This window comes from Pangasianodon hypophthalmus, chromosome 12 (assembly GCF_027358585.1).
Source record: "Pangasianodon hypophthalmus isolate fPanHyp1 chromosome 12, fPanHyp1.pri, whole genome shotgun sequence".
Taxonomy (NCBI): domain Eukaryota; kingdom Metazoa; phylum Chordata; class Actinopteri; order Siluriformes; family Pangasiidae; genus Pangasianodon; species Pangasianodon hypophthalmus.
Genome location: NC_069721.1, coordinates 10,922,665 through 10,944,473, shown reverse-complemented (window position 1 = coordinate 10,944,473; position 21,809 = coordinate 10,922,665). Strand labels below are relative to the sequence as shown.

The 21,809-nt window shown below is 39.2% G+C and overlaps 1 protein-coding gene across 1 annotated transcript in view; it reads left to right on the top strand.

Annotated features, from left to right (window-relative positions):
• The window catches only part of snx29 (sorting nexin 29), a 91,941-nt gene that overhangs the window by 47,722 nt on the left and 22,410 nt on the right, over positions 1–21,809 (top strand). The window contains exons 16-18 of the mRNA XM_026915177.3: positions 12,641–12,757; positions 14,819–14,874; positions 15,532–15,613. Of these exons, the coding sequence (XP_026770978.3) occupies positions 12,641–12,757; positions 14,819–14,874; positions 15,532–15,613 (255 nt within the window). The remainder of the gene's footprint in view (positions 1–12,640; positions 12,758–14,818; positions 14,875–15,531; positions 15,614–21,809) is intronic.

The following is a 21,809-nucleotide window of genomic DNA, read 5'->3' as shown; positions in this document are numbered from 1 at the left end:
CAGGTATAAGAGCACATAAATACATGTTCATGACCTGAAGGAACCTCCTCTTATGGCCAAGCATCAGTGTGTAGGCATTGTTAGCTCTAGTTGTTGGGTCAGTGTTGGAGGCCAATAGGAGAAAGCATTCTCCGATTGGCTGTTCATCCTAGCAAATCATTGCAGGTGAAGAAATAAACATAGTGAGCAAAGACAGAAAGCGACACTGTAGTGAACACACATGAAGTGTCTGCTCATCTGCTCTCAACTTCTGCTTATCTACTGTAGCCAACTATATTTTTGCAATGAAACAGTTTTTAAATTCTGTTAACCAGATTGTCAGAAACAAAAATATTTAATTTAGTTTGTTCCAAACTGCATACTATCAATAAATAGTATGTAAAAACAACATGCCTCTGTAGGCACTAATATTGATGTACTGGCCTTCACCATCTACAGTATAACATACTACTTAGTGCAGTTTTTGCTAGGCAATAATCAGTCTTTGTTTAGCTGTAGGTCTGCTTGGTCTTTGATGGCCCTTGCAGTAGATTGAGGAGTGTGTGCCTTTCCAGGATCCTTTTCTGGAACTTTGTCATCACTTCACATTAGTTTGCTGGCCAGTTTTGTGCAGACTCTTTTGTGCTTAATGTGCCTCTTTTTATACTTACAAACTTGAACGTACTGCGTGATCATGCCTCATTATATTTGTTTCCCTGCTACTGCCTGTGACCTAGTTTCCAGAGAAAGCGCTATATGGGCATTTGTGGTTTTTGTGTTACTGTCTTTCTCTCTCTTTCATACACACACACTCATATGGTAGTAAAACTCCTCAATGTTTGCTGGAATACACACTTGTGTTAAGAACCCAATTCTTAAAATATATGCAGCAGCAGGCAGATTTATAGTTTATAGTTTGCAGTATCATATGGTCTTACTACACATGTACACATGGCTAGGGAGTTGTACCTAATGAAGTGGTCACAGAGTATACACGTTCTCCCTTTGGGTGTAAAATGTTTAAATGTACTTATGACACACAATGCTGTCCACAAGAAGACTACTAGATGATGAGATCTGGGTCATGACCTCTTGTAGATTTCCTCTGATGGCACTGTTCATTAAAGAAGCCGTAAATAAGGACCTTGCGAGTAGGATGTGTGCTGATTAATGGAGAGTAGCTAAGCATCAGTATATAATGATACTTAAGTGAGCCAACAGCCCTCGTTTGTCTGATTCAGGCTGTGCTGTAGTGCATAAAAACTTCGGGAGCGTCATAATGATTATGGCTGTTTTCGAGGTTAGAAGTGCAGGTTTTTGTGTGGTCTTTAATGGTATAGCTCTCACTCAGGTCATCTGTCACATGTGGTTTTACAATAAGGGGAGAGAGCTGTCCTGTATTGTCTAAAGCATATGCTTGCTGTTCTCTGGCAGATGCGGAGTGTGTTTCAAGAATTATGCAAATCAGTGGTGGGCAGTATAAATGAGACACTGTAAAAAATTCGTCAACCACTATAAATACTATTTCTATTGCGCTTGAGCAAAACTACAGAAGCAGCTTATACATTGGCTTAAACCATTACTTGCTGCCGCATTAAAACTGCCACATGTTTGCATTTAGTGTCATGTAACAGAAAGGATTTGAGCTTCCTGAGATCACAAACTAGTGGCACATTTCATGCACCTGATGCAGTGACCAAAGACCACTAGCATTAGTATGGATCTGTCAATCAAAATTTAGCATTCAGGTACACTGAAAAACACAGGCATACTCAAATCCACACAACAGATTTTTATAGATCTTTAAAAAAAATCAAGATAATTATAATGTATTTTAATGTAATGTAATATAATTTTCTATGACATGGTTTGGGTCCACTTATCAAGCTAAGAAGAAAGCTCACAGGAAGGCAAAAGTAACTGAAATAACCACGCTGTACAGCCGTGCTGAGCAGAAAAGCGTCTCAGAATGCACAAGACATCAAGGGTGACTGCAAATCAATACAAAGTTATTCTGACTGTTCTCCTTCATCCTATGATGAAACATTTCTTTCCAGCATGACATTGTCCCCATACAAGGGCACAAGGGCTCACTGAATGGTTTGATGAGTATGAAAATGATGTAAATCATATGCCATGGCCTTCACAGTCACCAGGTCTTAACTTAATTAAACACCTGTGGGAGATTTTGGACCAATGTGTCAGACAGCGCTGTCCATGACTATCATCAAAACACCAACTGAGGGAGTATCTTTTGGAAATATTCTGAATGTGTTGTGTGATACCTTAGTTCTGTAAAATTCAAAGGTTTAATCAGAAGAGTAACTCAAGCATTTTGTCAATGAGAGAGGTCAGAAGTGAATGGCTAGATAGGTTCAAGCTAACAGAAGGGCTAAAAAAATCAAGATCTTTAAAAAAAAAAAATCAAGATAATTATAATGTATTTTAATGTAATGTATTATAATAATTTCATATGACATGGTTTGGGTCCACTTATCAAGCTACGAAGAAAGCACACAGGAAGGCTAAAGCAACTGAAATAACCACTCTTTACAACCGTCCTGAGCAGAAAAGCGTCTCAGAATGCTCAAGACATCAAGGGTGACTGCAAATGACTCTAAGGGTGACTGTAAATCTGTCACTGACTATCTCTGCTAACAGAAGGGCTAAAGTAACTGAAATAGCTACTCTTTACAACTGTGCTGACCCGAAAAGCATCTCAAAATGCACAAGACAGGCAGATGGGCTAGAACAGTAGAAGACCACATCAGGATCTACTCCTGTCAGCCGAGAACAGGAATCTGAGGCTACAGTGGGCACAGGCTCACTGAAACTGGACAGCTGAAGATTGGAAAAGACCAGGCGATGTTCTAAAATTTTCACTCGTATAAAACTGTGCCAGTGTAAATCTCTCACTGACTATCTCTGCTTCTCTCTTTCATTCACATTACTATATATTATAAACTTCTTTTTTCAGCCCTTAGTATAATGCTCCACTAGTTGTGAATCATCATATTCCATTTATTTTTCCCAAATAGATATGGGAATAGTTTATGATGTTATGTGTCATGCCATCTTCCTATTGATCTTACTATTCTATAAAGATGATAAAATGTACATTTATTTGCTGCACGTTCGCTTGAGTGATGGGTGTAGGAGTCATTAATTGGTCTATGTGATGAGGATAATTATAAAAACATGAGGGAGATGTAATGTTCATAAACTGTATATGATTGCCTAATGAAGATTAGTGATGAACTAATGAGTTGATGAATATTAAGTTGATGTTTGAAGTATTATGGATAAGTACAGGGTTGACTTATTGGCATTTCTAGCAAATAATTTTCCTTTTTTTTTTAAAAAAAAAAAAATCATCTCTGTTGGTTTTGCTTTGTTTCATTGTCTCTCTCTCTCCTTAGGCTTTGTTCTGATATTTCAAACAGTTCCTCCTTCTGCTGTACTCTTCTGCTCCCACTTATTTTTTGTTTTCTTGTTAGGATCTTTTTGGCCAGCTGCTAAACCCTTTCTGTCAGAGTGAACATGCTGGAGTAGACAGTGACACCAGGATTTATTCTCTCTCTCTCTGTCTCTCTCTCTCTCTCACTCACACACACACACACACACACTTTTCTCACTTTTCTATGAGAGTAGATTTCTCTATCTCTTTCTCTCTCTGAGTCTTTATCTCTGTGTCTCTCTGTCTCTCTCTCTCTCACTTTTCTCACTTTTATATGAGAGTAGATTTCTCTTTCTCTCTCCCTGAGTCTTTATCTCTGTGTCTGTCTGTCTGACTGACTCTCTCTCTCTCTCTCTCTCTCTCTCTCTCACTCACACACACACACACACACACACACTTTTCTCACTTTTATATGAGAGTAGATTTCTCTTTCTCTCTCCCTGAGTCTTTATCTCTGTGTCTGTCTGTCTGACTGACTCTCTCTCTCTCTCTCTCTCTCTCTCTCTCTCTCTATCTCACACACACACACACACACACACACTTTTCTCACTACCTCATGCACTGACACACACTCGCCCTCTCTTGCCGGTTCAGGACTGTTTGCGCTTGCTAAGCCTGTTCTCTCTGTTGGTGCCTCAAACTTGTTTCACATCCAATTACAGGCATTAGAGCTGCATCAGGCCACACACTGCTCCCAGTCCTCTTTGCCATTCAGGATACCCCAGCATCATGTTTCTCTGTCTTTCTCACTTCAGTTGAATTCAATTAAATTAAATTCAGTTCAGTTCAATTCACATGACCATTGCAGCAATTACAGTATTGCCAAAGCATTGAGATAAGAAAGTATTTAAATTTAAAATAATCAAACAATCACAAAGACATAGTAATCACTCAGTGCAGACGTCAGTCAGGGCTGTGTGTGTGTGTGTGTGTGTGTGTGTGTGTGTGTGTGTGTTTGGGTGTTTGGATATGTACAGAATGGGCAAGTTTGGTGCTGATGAGAGTGTAGAATTGAGGATGAACCTTCCAAAAGTTGATATCCCATAAATTTGCAGCTCAGTATGTCTCCACTGCATTGTTGTTGCGTTGTGTGTTCACACTGCTCTGTAGGTAGCCAGGATTTCTTACCTAGGTCCATCTAGATGGCCAGCTTGTTTGGTCTCAGTCATGATGCTCAGGTTATCTATTATAGCGTACTTTTGTTTTAGGGCCAGATAGCTGGGCATTTTACTCTGCTTGAGTTTGGCTTGTGCACTGGTTTACGTAGCTTTGTTTTTTGCAGTGTCATAATTTGGTTAACTCTGTTCTGTTAGACTGGTCCTGATGCAGTGCACTGTTGGTGTGTGTTCTATGCGTAAAATTTCAGCCGGGTGTTTGTCCTGTTGGTTGGAGTTTTAGTTGGTAAGTGGGCCCCAAACCTCACTAACGTATGAATAGGTTGAGTCAAATTCAAATTAGTATTTGAGTAAGGATGTATTACTTTATAAATGATGTGTGATGTCCTGCATGCTTTCGCTGTCAGTTTGTTGACTGAAACTTTCAGTTGAAGTAATTTTTTGTCCTAAATAATTATACTTTACATACTTTTTGGGTCTCTAAAAAGTGGTGTGTATCCCTTAAATCAGAATCGGAATGAGGCTATTTTCTGGATTATAAGAGTTTTGGTCTTTTTGAGGTTGTCTGTTAGGATCCAGGTCTGACAGTAACTGCAGCAACAGCTCCAGGTTCTGCTGTGGCCACTGTGGATATTTAAGCAGCAGCCCTATAGCAGCTCTATCACCCCATGCTCCTGAGGAAAGAACTGTGTGCTTTTATTGACAATTTTTATACTGCATTTATTGTTCGTGTAAATGGATTTGATTGATATGATGTTTTACCCATACACCACTTTTTAGATATTTGTAAATATATTTTTTATATATTTATAAATACACTGCCTGGCCAAAAAAAAAGTCGCACACTAATATTTTGTTGCACTGCATTTAGCTTTTATTACGGCACGCATTCGTCCTGGCATTGTTTCAACAACCTTATGCAACTTCACAACATTTATTTCCATCCAGAGTTGCATTAATTTTTGGCTGAGATCTTGCATTGAGGACGGGAAAGTCTAACCACTCCGTAAAGTCTTCTCCAGCACATCTCAAAGACTTTCAGTGGGGTTAAGGTCAGGACTCTGTGGTGGCCAATTCATGTGTGAAAATGATTTCTCATGATCCCTGAACGACTCTTTCACAAGTTAAGCCTGATGAATCTTAGCATTTTCATCCTGGAATATGCCTGTGCCATCAGGGAAGAAAAAGTCCATTGACGGGATAACCTGGTCATTCAGGACACTCAGGTGCTCAGCTGACTTCGTTTTATTGCCACACAATGAGGCTGAGCCTCGACCTGACCAGCTGATGCAACCCCAGATCATAACACTGCCTCTAGAGGTTTGTACAGTAGGCACTATGCATGATGGGTGAATCACTTCATGCATTTCCCTTCTTACCCTGACACGCCCATTGCTTTGGAATAGGGTAAATCTGATTTTATCAGACCACATGACCTTTTTCCATTGCTCCACAGTCCAGTCTTTATGCTCCCTAGCAAATTGAAGTCATTTTTTCCGTTTAGCCTCACTAACAAATGGCTTTCTTGTGGCCACACAGCTGTTTAGTCCAAATCCTGTAAGTTCTCATCACATTGTGCGTGTGGAAATGCTCTTACTTTCACTATTAAACATAGCCGTGAGTTCTCCTGTCGATTTTTTTACGATGTGACATCACCAAGCATTTTAAAGATCTCTGATCACGATCATTCAAGATTTTTTTCCGACTACATTTCTGCTGTAAAGTTGACGGTTCACCACTATCCTTCCAGGCTTTAATAATGCACTGAACATTTCATAACCCAGTTCCAGTGATTTCAGCAATCTCCTTAGTTGTTTTCTTTGCTTGATGCAGGCCAACAATTTTCCCCTTCAGTAACATCTTTTCCACGACCATGGGATACGTCATCTGCCATGGTTGTTTAAGAAATGAGAAGCTACACATAGCATCAGTTAAGGTTAAAAGAATTGTTGCCAGCTGAAACATATTAATCACTGCAGTAATGATCCAATCATAGGCTCTTAAGTATTTGCTTATTTAAACCCAAACTGCGACCTTTCTTTGGCCAGGCAGTATATATTTTATCTTTGTGCCAGATCAAATCACAGTCTTTAAAACAAATGCAAATATTTTCTTTTCATTCTGGTTAAAATGTAAGGACTCAGGAAGGCATTCATAATTACTGGCAGCCTTGGTAAAGAGCGATGAAAAAAGGTCTGGTTATTTTTTTTAATTAATGGTTAAAAATTTTTAATATTTAATATACTGTGATTTTTTTTTTAGTTTGTTTTTTTTAGATAATTATACTTAAGCTAAAAGTTAGATTTCTCTCATATTCTCATATTTTCAGTGTTACTTTAACTAAAGGCAAAAGCATTTGTTCATGACCCTGAACAACCTTTTTTTTTTTTTTTTTTTTTTTTTTTAAAAACCATCTCTACCAGTAATTCTAGAGATGACTGTATGAACGAAGGTGAAGTAATTTGCTTGTCTCTGGAATTGCTTGGGTTGAATTTATCTTAACTTATGACAATAGATGTTATGATAGAGACCCCAAATCCTGACATTAGGGAAATAACCTATGCTCGGGATCACGTTCAACTGAACAACAGCTAATTGAGCATGTTTGCTTGTGTGCTTGATCAGTTCATTTAGGATGCCATCAGGTCCACTAGCTTTTTCCTGTTTAAGAGTAGATCATTTGTCTTTGCGCAGTAATCGGCAGTCCAGGGGGTTCTGGGAGTCTTTTATTGCCAATTCTAATTTGCTCAGTTTCTCTGTTGTGTTGTTTTTTCAGGTCTTCTTTCAATGGTTATTTGATTATAAAGTGATTTACAATAATGTGTACGATTTGTGTTTATTGATTCAATTAGTGTCAGTTGTGCTTGTGCGTATTGGGCTGTTTTTTTTTTACTCTGATGTAGATTTATATAGTTTAATGCATCACAATAATCAAGTCTGTGTTCTTGGACCTGTTTGGAAGGATCATTTCCCTAGAGACATTTCTTTCCTGCATTGTGACATTCTGTGTAAAACTACATACTATCTTTTAGTTTTTTATGTAGATTCCAGAAAGATGTCTGATAGTGTCTGGATGTCATGCACTGCTGATTGCTCTCTGGAATTCTTTTGTCTGAAATCCATGGTTTCACTTTTACACTCAGACAGTGGGGATCTGATGCCCTGGATAGTCCACATTGGAGATTGTGGTTACATTCTTTAAATAAATGATATCCGCAAATTGAAAGTAATTCTTAAAATAAGATAAACCAAATTATTTATGTACTTTAGTAATATACATGTGTATATAAATGTAATTTTAGAGCTATGTTTAGAGATTTGAGTGATGTGTTTATATTGAGTGTGGCTTTTAGCGCAACAGTCTGGTTCTGATGAGGGTAAACAGCTGTTTGAGCTCTTCTCGATCTGGCGAAATACTGATAGCTGCGTTCTTCACTGCTGTGACGTAGCTCTGCTGCTCTTGGTGCCTGTTATGTCACAGCTGTTGAGCTGTGAGGTTGTTGTTCTGTTGGTCTGTTGGACTATTGGACTATTGAGCTGTAAGGTTGTTGGGCTGTTGAGCTGTTGAACTGTGAGTTTGTCGGTCTGTTGGGCTGTGAGGTTGTCGGTCTGTTGGGATGTTGAGCTGTGAGGTTGTCGGTCTGTTGGGCTGTTGAGCTGTGAGGTTGTCGGTCTGTTGGGCTGTTGGGCTGTGAGGTTGTCGGTCTGTTGAGCTGTTGGGCTGTGAGGTTGTTGGGCTGTTGGGCTGTGAGGTTGTCGGTCTGTTGAGCTGTTGGGCTGTGAGGTTGTCGGTCTGTTGAGCTGTTGGGCTGTGAGGTTGTTGGTCTGTTGAGCTGTTGGGCTGTTGGGCTGTGAGGTTGTTGGGCTGTTGGGCTGTTGGGCTGTGAGGTTGTCGGTCTGTTGAACTGTTGGGCTGTGAGGTTATCGGTCTGTTGAGCTGTTGAGCTGTTGGGCTGTGAGGTTGTCGGTTTGTTGAGCTGTTGGGCTGTGAGGTTGTTGGTCTGTTGAGCTGTTGGTCTGTGAGGTTGTCGGTCTGTTGAGCTGTTGAACTGTTGGGCTGTGAGGTTGTTGAGCTGTTGGGCTGTGAGGTTGTTGGTCTGTTGAGCTGTTGGGCTGTGAGGTTGTTGGCCTGTTGGGCTGTTGGGCTGTGAAGTTGTTGGTCTGGTGGTGTGGTGGACTGTTGGCCTGTTGGGCTGTGTTTGGCACGCCTGCTGGTCAGTTATGCTGGGGTGGCTCCAAAAGTGGGGTGACTGGGGGTGATGTTGAGGAAGTGCAGGGTATTGGTGGCATCAGTGCTAGGTCAGGGTGTGTGGTATTAGATGTGTAGGCTGGGTCTTCTAGTGTTCCACAGGGGGCTACCTGGGCTGTGTACTAGAGCGACATCTTTCAGCGTCTTTGTGAAGATGCTGAATGTCTCTTTGCACAAATGAACATGCTCATGGAGGCTGAGGATGCCAGGATGTGTGAGGTGCACAATGGCCATTAGAGCAATCACCATATTTATCCATTGGATGGTATGAGAGTAGATTTCTCTCTCTCTCTCTCTCTCTAATCCACATGTCAGAAACCCATGAAGAGCTACAAACCACACAATACTACAGCACATGCCCAGGAAACAGGACACAGCATATAACCTGGTATTACTGGGATTTTATTTTCCAAATTATGTTTTTTATTTTTTTAAGCTGTCTCATACTCAGTGACTTTGTCACTGAAATTGCTTTTACCTCATGAGGAAGACAAAGTGCAAGTAGGATTGAAATGGAGCGTAATGGAGTTTATGCTTTTTGGTTTTGATGAGTAGGTTTTTGAAAGAAACTATTTAAAAAGTCAGAAGCCTTGCTGAAATCAGTTGGTCTTCCTGTCTAAATGAATTCCATTTGAAAGCTTTTAAAGTTTCTTCTCTCAACATTACAAAATGCCAATTCCTAAACATTTTAAATGTTCGTTCTTTTTCTGCCATTGCCTATTTTGGCAAACAGAGCTTCAGCAATAGAAATAATGGTTTGTTAAAGCTCTCCCCATGCTCTCTGCATATTGCATTGCTATGAGCACATTACCCGTCAGAAACAGGATCTGCTAGCTCTGCTGAATCTCACCCCGGGCTCACCTGGACTTGCACTCTTTAGCAACAAATTAACTGTGAATATTGGCTACTTCCTGTACGAAACCTTTCCTATTCAATCAATTGATAAACTCTGCTGACTGTGGAGTTATTGTTTAGATTTCACTGAAGTGTCGTGGCAAGATGTAATTAGGATAAGAGAGCAGAGACCTAGACATGCATTTTGGCCTTCAGCAAAAAGCAGTAATGTGCTTTGATATGCTATCTGAATGCTGTGACCTGTCAGTCTTTTTGGCAGATTGGAGGCATCAGGCAGCTAAAGTCTGAAAATACACTCTTACTGACTGTGAACAGGTCCCTTTCTCATCCTCACACACTCACACACGCACGCACACACATACTTTCACAGAAAATTAATTGGGTTCCTTCACGCTTAAAATTAATTCCCATTTTTAATGTCCCATTTGAAAGCTTGGGTACCAAATAAATAATTAAATTGAGAGTTTGTGTGTCTGTGTGTGTCTGTGTGTGTCTGTGTGTGTCTGTGTGTGTGTGTGGTGGAGCAGCTTGCCACTGTGTGTGGGTGTTGGAGATGCAACAGTACTCACATGTTGCTCTTGAGTATACAGGCTGTGTCTGGGATACAGTAGGCTGCTAACACACACACACACACACACACACACACACAGTGAAATATATGTGACTTTACTTGAAGATACCCATGATGGTATCTTCAAAGCTCTGGTTTCTGGGGCTGCAGGCAATTAGGGCACTACTGCGCATTCATACAGTTTTGCGAGCAGCAGTGATGTGCTTCAGCCAGTCTATCATTTCCGTCTTCCTTCAGAAGCACTTCCTCTTCAACTGGGAGTAGAGAGTTTGAAACATTTTGACCTCGGCTGGTTGATTTTCATCTTGCAGTCTTCAAAGCTCTGTAGTACCAATATGTTTTATGAACTGGAGAGGTTTTGATTTGTGGAGTCCCTCTTAACATGTCAGACAAGGGAATTGCAAAGACATCTTAATGCAATGAGAAAGCATCAGATAAAAGCTATTTAAAGAATCTTATTCCGAGTAGTATATCAAAAATCAGTGCTGATGTAAAGGCCTAATGGCTTTAATGTTTTTTTAAAAACATCTGCAACTAGTAGAGGGAGAACCAGCACGATTGTAACACACTTGTTTTCACGATTGCATATGCAAGTACATCAATTCTTCTTGTCTGCTGAAAAAAGCAGCAGGATTTGTCCACTTGTGCTGGAGATATTTGTGAGGAAACCAATTTTCTGTCAGGTAATAAAAAAAAAACTAACCCGGAAGTGTTTTCTAATATTGTGCTCTGCATGACTGTTAGCATAATTTTCAGAATTTGTGTATGCTAATTGTGAGAAGGTATGGGAGCGACCTGAGGTATAATTGAATCACCGCTTATAATTATACAGAATCCTGCTTGTGAGGGTCTCAGGCTGTTAAAAGTAGCGAAAGGTGGCAGTACTGAGACAGAAAAGACGTACACAACTAATTTCCACCCATGTAAGAATGATTTGCAATCAATGCAGAGCACATAAATATGATCTTTTTTTAAATCATAGAATTATAGCTTTGCACTGTCAGTTAATTGCAATAAATGTTTAAATAGATGCTTAATTGAATGGACATCCAATGATCTTTTGTAATTACTTAATATTTTCCAAGCCATCTTTAAAGGCATGTCACACAGAGTAGTGAATGTATGATGGTTTAGTATTGATTTTCCTGCTATACATGTACGTTCACAGCGTTTTATGAGTAGTATTAATGTTGACCCATGCAGTGTTACTGTTGTGCTGCTTTTCTGTCCTTTGGTTTCAGTGAAAATGTACAGCACTCGGTGACTATGTGGGGAAACTTGCATATGATAAAAGAAGTAAACTGATGCATGATGTTACTGTATGTGGGAAGTATGAAGTCTGTGATTTAAATCATTGTTGAGTAATTTAACTCCAACCAAAAATGTTGCACTTTTGCCTGCTCTCGCTTAATAATTCAGATAGTAATAATCTTTTGGTGCTTTTTGTTTAGAGATTTTCTTTTCCCCGAGTCTGTTGTGTGTAAACACTTTCTCATCTGTTTTTAATGTAGTTAATTCAGAAGCCAGCTGAATGCCACACAGGTTTCTTACTGTTTCACTTCATTTTAATTAAATGACATAAACTGTAATTCCTGTATCCATCACTTTTGCCAACCATGAAGCCACATATCATTGTGATTTTGTGTCTTTTTTTATTTATTTATTTATTTATTTTTTTAGAAAGTGTCTCTGATTTTCAGATTGGTGTGCACCTGGTTTCTGTGTTGGGCTATTAAAATACTCTATAGGAAGGGACACCAGCAAACATGTCAGAATTGACATAATTCATCTGTCAGGCAAGGCGTTGCCTTTCCAAATGTACATTGACACATGATTTCCATAAGCAAATGAATGCTGGCTTGGGCTGCTTGGCATGGTGCTGTCTTGCCGTCTCCGTCACTTAGGTGTTGTGACAGTTGATGAGCCAGCTGGCAGCAGTGCAACTGGCTCTAATGAGGAGCCTCTCCAACTATAGCCACACACACACACACACACACACACACACACACACACACACACACACACACACAGCTACCTGTGAGAGTCACACTCCATCCCTCAACTGACCAGCATAACAGCTTTGCCACACTGTTATTTTTAATAGTTTATATTATGTGTTTTTCCACATGACTGGTTGCCTGGATATGTGTTTTAATTTTTCAGTGGTCAGAAGGTATTGAATTTTACATTTAAGTTTTACATTTGTTCATTTGGTGGATGCTTTAACCCAAAGGGACATACAGTTGAGAGAGGACACAATCCAAGTAGCTGAGGCCCTTATTCAAGGGCCCAACAATGGCTCTCTGCCAGTCTGGGCATTTGAACTTAGTCAGTCACCTGGAGCCTGAAACATTGAGCTCCTACAGTAATCCTGTGTGTGTGTGTGTGTGTGTGTGTGTGTGTGTGTTTTATAGGTGGCTGAGATGCATGGAGAGCTAATTGAATTCAATGAGAGACTGTATCTTTCACTTATGGCTAAAGACAACCTGATCGGTCAGATGAGACAGGAGCTTATTGACCTTCGAGGCCCGGTGAGTGCACCCAAACACACACACACACACACACACACACCTTTGCACATGGATGAGAATCTCCTTCCACACCTAGTAAATCATCCCTTTTTCTATCTCTACAATACAGACTCTCTCCGCTCACACTACTGTCTCCCTCCATAGGTTTGCACTCTCTCTTCAATCAATAACTCTCACTGTCTTGCTCTCTCAGGCATATACACACACACACACACACACACACACACACACAGCTTTCTAATCTTGGACATGGTCGTGAACTCTTCCAGTGGAATGTAACCTTGCTGCTCTGTGTGTTATCAGTGTATTTAGGTGATATACTGTTCACTTAGCCAGCAAATGTATATAAGTGAACCAGGTTATTACCAAGAGTGGCACTTGGGCAAGGCCATGCAAACTGTTTTAATGTGCCACCTGTTAGAAACATTCAAAACATTATCAGCATCCGTTTACCAGTAATGCTTGGGCTCTTCCAGTCTTCAAACAGTATTTTAACTGTTTGCCATGCAATTTACATTTTCCATGAAGATCCCTTTACATATTATGTAACATAAAACAAATTTCTTATATACTAGATTAGGTGGAATTTCCATTTTAAACACCTGAGCTTGTTTTTCAGCTGTGTCTTCTCTTTACGTACTCACTGTTCTTAGAATTCGATGGTGATTCATTCATAAATGACCTCCTAATGTAACATGGCATTCATCAGACAAAGAACCTCATTCTCCATTAATTGGCAACAGTTCCTTCATCTCTGAATTACTCCAATTTCCAGACATTTCTCCTCTTCTACTTTATTGATTTTTAGGCCTTTTCTCCTGTTTTCCCTTCACTCTGCTGACGTTTTAAACCCTTTAAATGGTGGTAATGCGTCATAAATTATATAGTCATTATGATATCCTCTTTTTAGTTCATTGCTAGTATGAGTGTAGGCTTATCTGTTATTTATTATTTTTCATTATGGGATTTTTAAAAAAAAAATAATTACTAGACATTTTTTTTTAAGTTTGTGGATGTCATATTTCATTAAAATATGATTTTACTTCCTTTAAGAAAGAAATACATAAAAAGTTTACTGAGCATGTTGTTTGTCCAGAAGCTATGTGTGTTGACATAAAACATAAAAAGGCAGTACACACCACTGGTTTTGGGAGCTGAAATGGGGTTTAGCTGGTTAACAGCTGTGTATAATTGTGGGGTTGATGTGTTGAAGTGTTTAGAAGCAATCGTGCAGTGACATGTATCACATCGTACTTGAGAAATCTTGCAGGGCTCACTTGTTGCTTATTTTTTAAGCTACTTAATGAGTGTAAAAGATCTGAGCACAGTGGCACAGCAATATTCCAGTTGTTGTGTCTTGGGGGTTATTGACTTTGTTGTTGCCTATAGACTGTTATGGTGCAAATTTAGAGGAAGCAGCATGGCTATGTTTCTTCTCAAGCATCAGAATGGCATATGCTGTAGATGCGCGTTATGTACTAAACTGACCTTCGCTTGCTCTGGTGTTTAAGCTCATGTTTTACATCTAGTCTCCGCTGCCTCTGCACAGCCAATATGCAGGAGTACTTGACCCTAATAAATGCTAACATTGCAACTGATCCACTGAGGGAGGAAAAACACACACACACACACACACACACACACACACACACACACACACACACTCACTCACTCTCTCACTCACAAATAGGATTACAGCACTACTGCTCATAGACCATGAGTGATTTAGACTAAGGCTTAGGGTAATATTTAGTAAATGTATTCCTTTTTGAGCTTTTCATTTTTATATCCAAATATTTGTTAGTGTTTTTCTAATAAAGTACCAGTGTTTTAGTAAATTAAAATCCTCCATGTATTTGCACCGATATTAAAAAGGTGAACAAATATATTCTTTAATTTATTTCTTTTATATGTTCTTTTTCGAAAGGTTTTGTCTGTGTGTTTCCTACATTAACATTTGTAGCATTTCAAAGACCTTCAGAAAAAAATTCTTAGGGTTAAAACAGTTTATTGACGATTAATTATCTTGTACCTGTAATTTTTTACTTTCTGCTTATATAGGTGCCCGGTGATCTGAGTCAGACTTCTGATGATCCCAGTCTGTCCGACTTTGAGACGTAAGTGCACTCTGCTCTAGACGGTGTCCTGACTTGTGATGGGGAGGTGGTATACAGTGCTACATATATATGTGTGTGTGTGTGTATATATATTTCTAGCCTATATATTTTTTTTTTTTGGTAATCACTATAACAAGTAGGGTGACTGTGTCATACTGAGCTGAAGCTGAAGGTCTATGAATAGAGTCATTCAATGCCTATGCTTTCTGAAAAGTACCATAAACTTTCAGGTACCATTTCTACCAAGCTGTGACCTTCAAAACATATGGGTGTTGCTATTTCTCTGCCAGCCGTTCATTGATTATAGTGAAAAGAAGAAAATTGCACAAGGACACTCAGAGCATGCTGAGAATCACACTTATAGCACCTACATCTTGTAATAACCATTGATGAGCATACCGGATATGGCATTGGCACTTAATCCATACCGTCCGTGACGCAGGTCTCTGGAGCTCTTGATGGAATAGCTCTGGCTGTATGCATCAGCTGTGTTAAATATCTGGTTCTTCAAGTTCTCAGAGATACCCATACATAGTGCAGTGTAGAATATAGAATAAAATAAAGTTTTTTGGCAGTTCATACTCAATTGATGAATATTATTAAATTGAATTTGAAAGGATTAGTGGCCTCAATACTGTATTTTATGCTTTCCCCTAGAGCTCACCGTGCTCTTGTCAACGTGTGGATCCCCTCTGTCTTTCTGCAAGGCCGGGCTGCCAACGCCTATCACGTCTACCAGGTAATGTGTCGTTTCCCATGTCCATCTAGTAAATCCTACCTCTTTGCACGTAGTTCAGCCATGTCTCATTAATAACCATGTCTGGGCAGTGCAGGAAACATTTTTTTCCATACACATACAGCTGTCCTCATTCAGGACGTCTTATTGACCTGGTTTGTCAGGCATGTCATACCTTGTGCTTTCTAAGCCCTGTATACTGCCGTGCTCTTTATGCTTGGCTGCTCCTGTGACTGAGCTCTGTCCTGCCTAATGGAGCAGTGAGCAGACTAATACAAATATATCCCACAAGAATTATCATGTGTTAGAGTTAAGAATTTGTAGCAGTGTCTCCTCTGGAAGATGCTTGCATTCTTTAACTTGCACATAAGACAGTGCTGAACCCTCATTACAGATCAGTTAGATAATTGGGCATTATTAAAGCAAAGCTGTTCTTTAGCATAGGTTAACTGCTGAGGTAGGTTAGTTTCACACCATTTCTGTTTATTTATTTACTTTATTCCCCCAAGTTAGATGGTGTGATCACTATAGCAACCAGGTCAGTTGTTGCTAAATGTCTGAGGTTTAATCCTTATGGCTTTTCCGATTATCCCCCATTTCTAAACAGGGCTGAAGAATCCATTAAGCCTTGAGCGTCCCAGGTTCAATCCTGAGCAAAGGTTACTGTCTGTGTGAAGTTTCTGGGTATGTCCATGTGGGTTTCCTCTGGGTTTACCAGTTTCCTCCCACCTCCCAAAAGCATGCTGGAGACATGGTGGATTGGCTACGCAAAATTGTTTGTAGGTGTGAATGTGTGTGTGAATGTGTGTGTACCTGGTGTCCTGCAGTGGACTGGCATCCTATCTAGGGTGTATTCCCACCTCTTTGCATTGTTCCCGGGATAACGGTTACTGAAGATGTAAGAAGTGAATGAATATATAGTCCAGGAGTGCTGCAAATGAATATCCTAAGCTGTAAAATGTTACCTTTGGCATTTCTTCTGTAGTCCTACACAATATATAGATGTAAGGGCTGCTGCCTGTAATCCGGGTCTTCTTAGTTCATCCTCAGTGATCTACAGTAAGACTGCAGCTAACATTTAATTTGATAATCGATTAATCTATCATTTATTTTTTGGATTTTTTAAAAATATATTAAATACAAAAAAATATTTATTTAAAAAATATTTCTTTGCAGCATTTCAATTAACTAATAATACTACAGAATTCTTAATTAGACTTAGCTTATTAAATAACAGGTCACTAAGTACAATACAAGATTACTGCTTTTTGTCAGATAATCTGTCACAGCACAAAATTATTATCATGTGCTTATGTCACCCAAATGAGACAACCAGAATAACACAAGGCGATGGCGATCCAAAATTTTTATTTATTTATTTATTTATTTTTTACTGGTTCTGCATACCTTTTTGAAAGTATACACTTACCATCCACTTTCCTGTACACCTGCACATTCATGCAGTTATCTAATCAGCAAATGATGTGGCAGCAGCGCAATGCAAAAAATCATGCAGGTACAAGTCAAGAGCTTCGGGTAATGTTCACATCAAACATCAGCATGAAGGAAAATTGTGACCTCTGACTTTGATTGTGGCATGGATATTGTACCAGATGGGCTGGTTTGAGTATTTCAGAAACTGCTGATATCCTGGGATTTTCACATACAACAGTCTCTAGAGTTTACACAGTGCAAACAACAAAAACGTTTAGTTAGTGACAGTTTTGTGGGTGGACACGGCGTGTTGATAAGAGAGGTCAGAGAAAAATGGCCAGATTGGTTTGAGCTGCCAGGAAGGAAATAGTAACTCATATAATCATTCAAAATACTCAAATGAAAACACAAGTTACATTAAATGGACACCTGGCCATTATACCCATATGTGGGTCTTCCCAAAACTGTTGCCATAAAGCACACAGTTGTCTAGAATATCTTTGTATGCTGTAGTATTACAGTTTTCATTCACTGACCTCAACCCCATTGCGCACCTTTGGGATGAACTGGAGCGCCGCCTGCGCACCCTGGCCTCCTCGCCAAACATGAGTACCTGACCTCACTAATGTTCTTGTGGCTGAATGAGCACAAATCCCCACAGCCACGCTCCAAAATCTGGTGGAAAGCCTGTAACTGATAATGAAATTCATTGCCAACTCTTTATATTGTTGTGGATTAGGTGCTTTAGCACATTAGAGCTGAAGGGAGAAGCTAAGAGACTAAGAAAAAGAAACAAGAAATAAAGATACTAATGACTAATAGCAGTAGGATGTTGGATAGATGCATATTTTAAAACATTATTGCTACTGCTGGAAATTTTAGCTACTCCGGGTCATTTTGATCATCTTCTTTATCACAGGTCTTAAGTTAATTTGCGAAATGCTCTATTTGATTTCTATTTCCTTAAACATTTAAATTTGAGTCTTTAGGCAGTGGTGACTAGCTTTATGCTAGAAAAGCAAGCAGCACCTGATTCTTTTGACCGGCACCTCTTTTAACTTGAGTTTATGTCTAACTGGTTGTTTGTAGTAAAAGAGTTGCCCTTGTGACGGCTAAGGCTGAAGGTTGTCCTTGGGGGCGCTGGAAGTCTCCATGGCTGGCCAGGCAGCACTGGCTGTGTAGGCAAGGCTGAAAAAAAAAGTTTTTGTGAATCCATGTAGAAGTAGAGCATCTCCCACAGGAGGAATTTCTAGCCTTGAAATTATGTGTGAGAAAATAAGATCCAAATGACTTTGGGTGCCTATAGAAAGAGTGTAACTGATTGTCAGTTATATTGCAGCTGCTTTGTTTTGCTGTGAGGAATTTCTCACTCCCACTTTATTGTCACATAATGAAAAAATATAACAGCTGCTGCAAAAGCACTTGCTCAGGCTTATGGAATTTCAGTGGGAAAGGGTTATTAAAAAAGAGGGTGTAATGACTCTGTCAAAGGAATACTCGGGTTAATCCTCTGCCACAGAGGCTGTTTTTCATGACCTTCTTAACCAAGTTTGTCTTGTGTGTGATTGTCAGCAGAGATACAAAGTGTGAAGCTGGTGCAAAGGCCTCATTCTTGGTGTTAGTGTCAGTCTGCCTTTGTAAAATGATCTCTCTGCATGTATTCCCTCAGCAAAGAGGCAGAGATTTATTAAGGGATTCTAACAAAGCTGACCGGACACCCAAGCTACTACAAATGACTGCTGTTTAGGGCCAACTGACTCAACTCAACCCAGACCCTTCTATCATTAATTTTAATGCCTGATCAGTAAACACAGTCTTGTAACAACATAGTCTTTATGCTTACAGAGAATCCTGATTGCCTGGTAATGGAGAGAGTATTGAATACACCAGGGGGGCCTCCCTGTTCAAACACACCTGACTCAGCCATGAAGGACTTTATAATTAGCTAATACATTTTGTATGAACCCAGTGCGGTGCGTGAGCCAGGTCTGTTTTAGCTCTGTCTCTGTAGTGTATAGGAAGCAGTTCAGGGCAAGCAGCAGTGGAGGTTTATGCAGCAGCTCCAGCATTCAAAATTCACAGTCTTCAAACGAGTTATTCCCTTGTAGTTGTGAGCCAGCTGAGGCCAATCTCTCTCAACTCAGCAAAGTTTTTACTTTTTTTATTAGGTTAATGGGATTTCATAATTCTTGCTTTTTTCCCCCCATCTCAGCGTGTTTATTTGAATTCCAAATAGTTGCCATTTCTTATGATTAGTGTAGCTAGGCAGCAAAAGTGTGTGCCATTATTAATGTGAGTGTCAGCTTGGGGGCAGAGAGAGAGAGAGAGAGAGAGAGAGAGAAAGAGAGAGGTAGCGCACTTGAATGCATGCTCTGCAGTTATTATATATAAGTTTGTAGTTTATGATTTGCCTACTGATATAACAGTCACATCCATTGAATTTTTATAAATCTACACTGTGAAACTGATTCAGAGGGAATGCAGAAGAACTCAACACATTGGAGGATGTAGAAATGCCTTTAATATCAGCTGCTTCTATTCAATTGTCAGCGAAAACACATCTGGTCTGACTTATTCAGTTTAGCACATGAAAACAGAAACCGAATCTGCATTTACAACTTTGATGTGATACACAGCTGAAGTATGCATATGTATTTTGGCAGATATTATTCAGATTATGACGCACAAGATCATGTTGCCACCGATTATGATGATAATGAGTGTCATGATGATGCCAACTATAATGATGTTGATTATTAATACAGTCAAATCATTTCTGGGCTATTATTAATCACAAGGCATTTTGCACATGAACATTTGAAAATTGCCCGGTAGCTCTTGCACAGTGCCGGTGTTCTGATTGAAGTCTCGTACAGACAATGCTAGAGATAAATTTAAAATTGATGTAAGGCTGCTCTTATCACCAGCTCGGGCACTAGGGACAAACATATTACATATCCCGGCTATCAGATTTTCATTCACAGTTGCCCGGCGGACAAGCAGGTTCAGAAAGATGTTGATTATAGTGGTCATAACCCTTTTTTTTTTTTTTTTTTTTTTTTTTTTTTTTTTGCAACTAGTATAAGAAAAGACCTCTACTTTCTATTGACTTTTGCAAAAGAAATCTATTCTTTTGTTATGTTTGTTTAAAAGCAATACACTCCTATTGGTTCACACATTCTCAGAGCAATTAGTACTAAACTGTAGCTTTCCTTGTTGCTCTTTAGTGTGTATCTTTTACCTGGAAAGGTGTGTATATAGGATACCTTTAAAGCTTTACAGGAGTGCTCCTTAAGGTCCAATTCTGTACTTTTATCTATTTTTAAGGTAAACTACATTTACATTATGCTGTATTTTATGTTATATTTCCTGGCTGTGCAAAGCGTCTCAGTGCTGTGGTGCATGCTGCTTTTTTCCGAATCCCACCACCTGCTGCACTGCGCATGCAAAGCGAGGACGTGGTCTGGCTGTTGGAAGGAGCTAGATTTACTAGGCATATTAATTAGCTTGAACAGATGCTAGACACCATTTCCAAAATCATGTGGAAACAGTGACAAAACTGAGCAGAATACAGTACAGTGCAACACAAAAGCTGTTATATACAGTAACTCTAATTCTAACCCAACACACAGTCGCCTCACATTTAAACAGTTCATTGAGCGAAAATTATTACTGTATCCAGACATGTCTTTGTGTGAGAATTGTAGTTAATTGGGTTTCTGGGCAAGCACAACATGATACAGGGCGATGTTCAATGCAGTGTTCACATGCCCGGTGGGCTAGCTAAAGAATTTATGATTTGTCCACCCCTGTGTATATGGATTCAACCTTCAAATGAGGGGTGGGTTTATTTTAGGTTCAGTTATTCTGATTGGATAGCAGGCCTGTATGCTGTGAGCATAACGAGTTATTGATTGGTTTATTGATGGGTTTATAGATAGAGGTATTTATTTCTTCATTGTAGGATATATTGATGTCTTAAATAATGCATATATATTTGAATTTGACACTTCCTAACTGTCATGATATTGTATCCCCTTGTTTATAGTACTATACAGAAGTCTCAGGCACACTCCACTTTTAATATAAATTTGGTCTGACATCTATTTTTTGCCTACTGTATTCATGTGTCAGTAGAAATGAAAACAATTCAATTTCCAAACATTATATATTTTATTCTTCAAATAATTCAGTGTTACTGTGTGATATTTGCATTTTGTTAAGCAACAGACCATATTAAGTAATAGATCACATTCCTCTTTAAAAAATCACCGCTGTCTGGGATTTTACTTGCAGAGGCAGACGAAATGTAGCAAGTTCCCCAAGAAGCCAGGAACAACCTACCAGCCAATTTCATTAGAAAACTGCACCACAACATACCAAACGGAATTTATGCAGTTTTGTGGTATTTTTTATTTGTTGTTTTACTGCTTACTGCTCGATATAATAATTAATTTGATACACATTACTCATAGTCATTATATTATTTTTGAATGAATCCTCAATTTATTTAGATGTACCTTTTAGGAGTACTGTAAGAAGTAGGATAGTACTATCCTACAGGACTATGAGATGTTTGCACAGTATTGTGTGTGTGAGTTTGTGTGTTTGCTCCCTTTGTAAAAATTGGTTTAAAAAAAGTTTGACAAAATGTTTGTGGTTAATTAGCTTAATGTTGTACTGAAAATGTGAGAAAAATCTCACTACCCAGTTGTAGTTTCTTGTCAGAGGCAGCCAGATTTTCAATTGATAATCCTACCAAGGT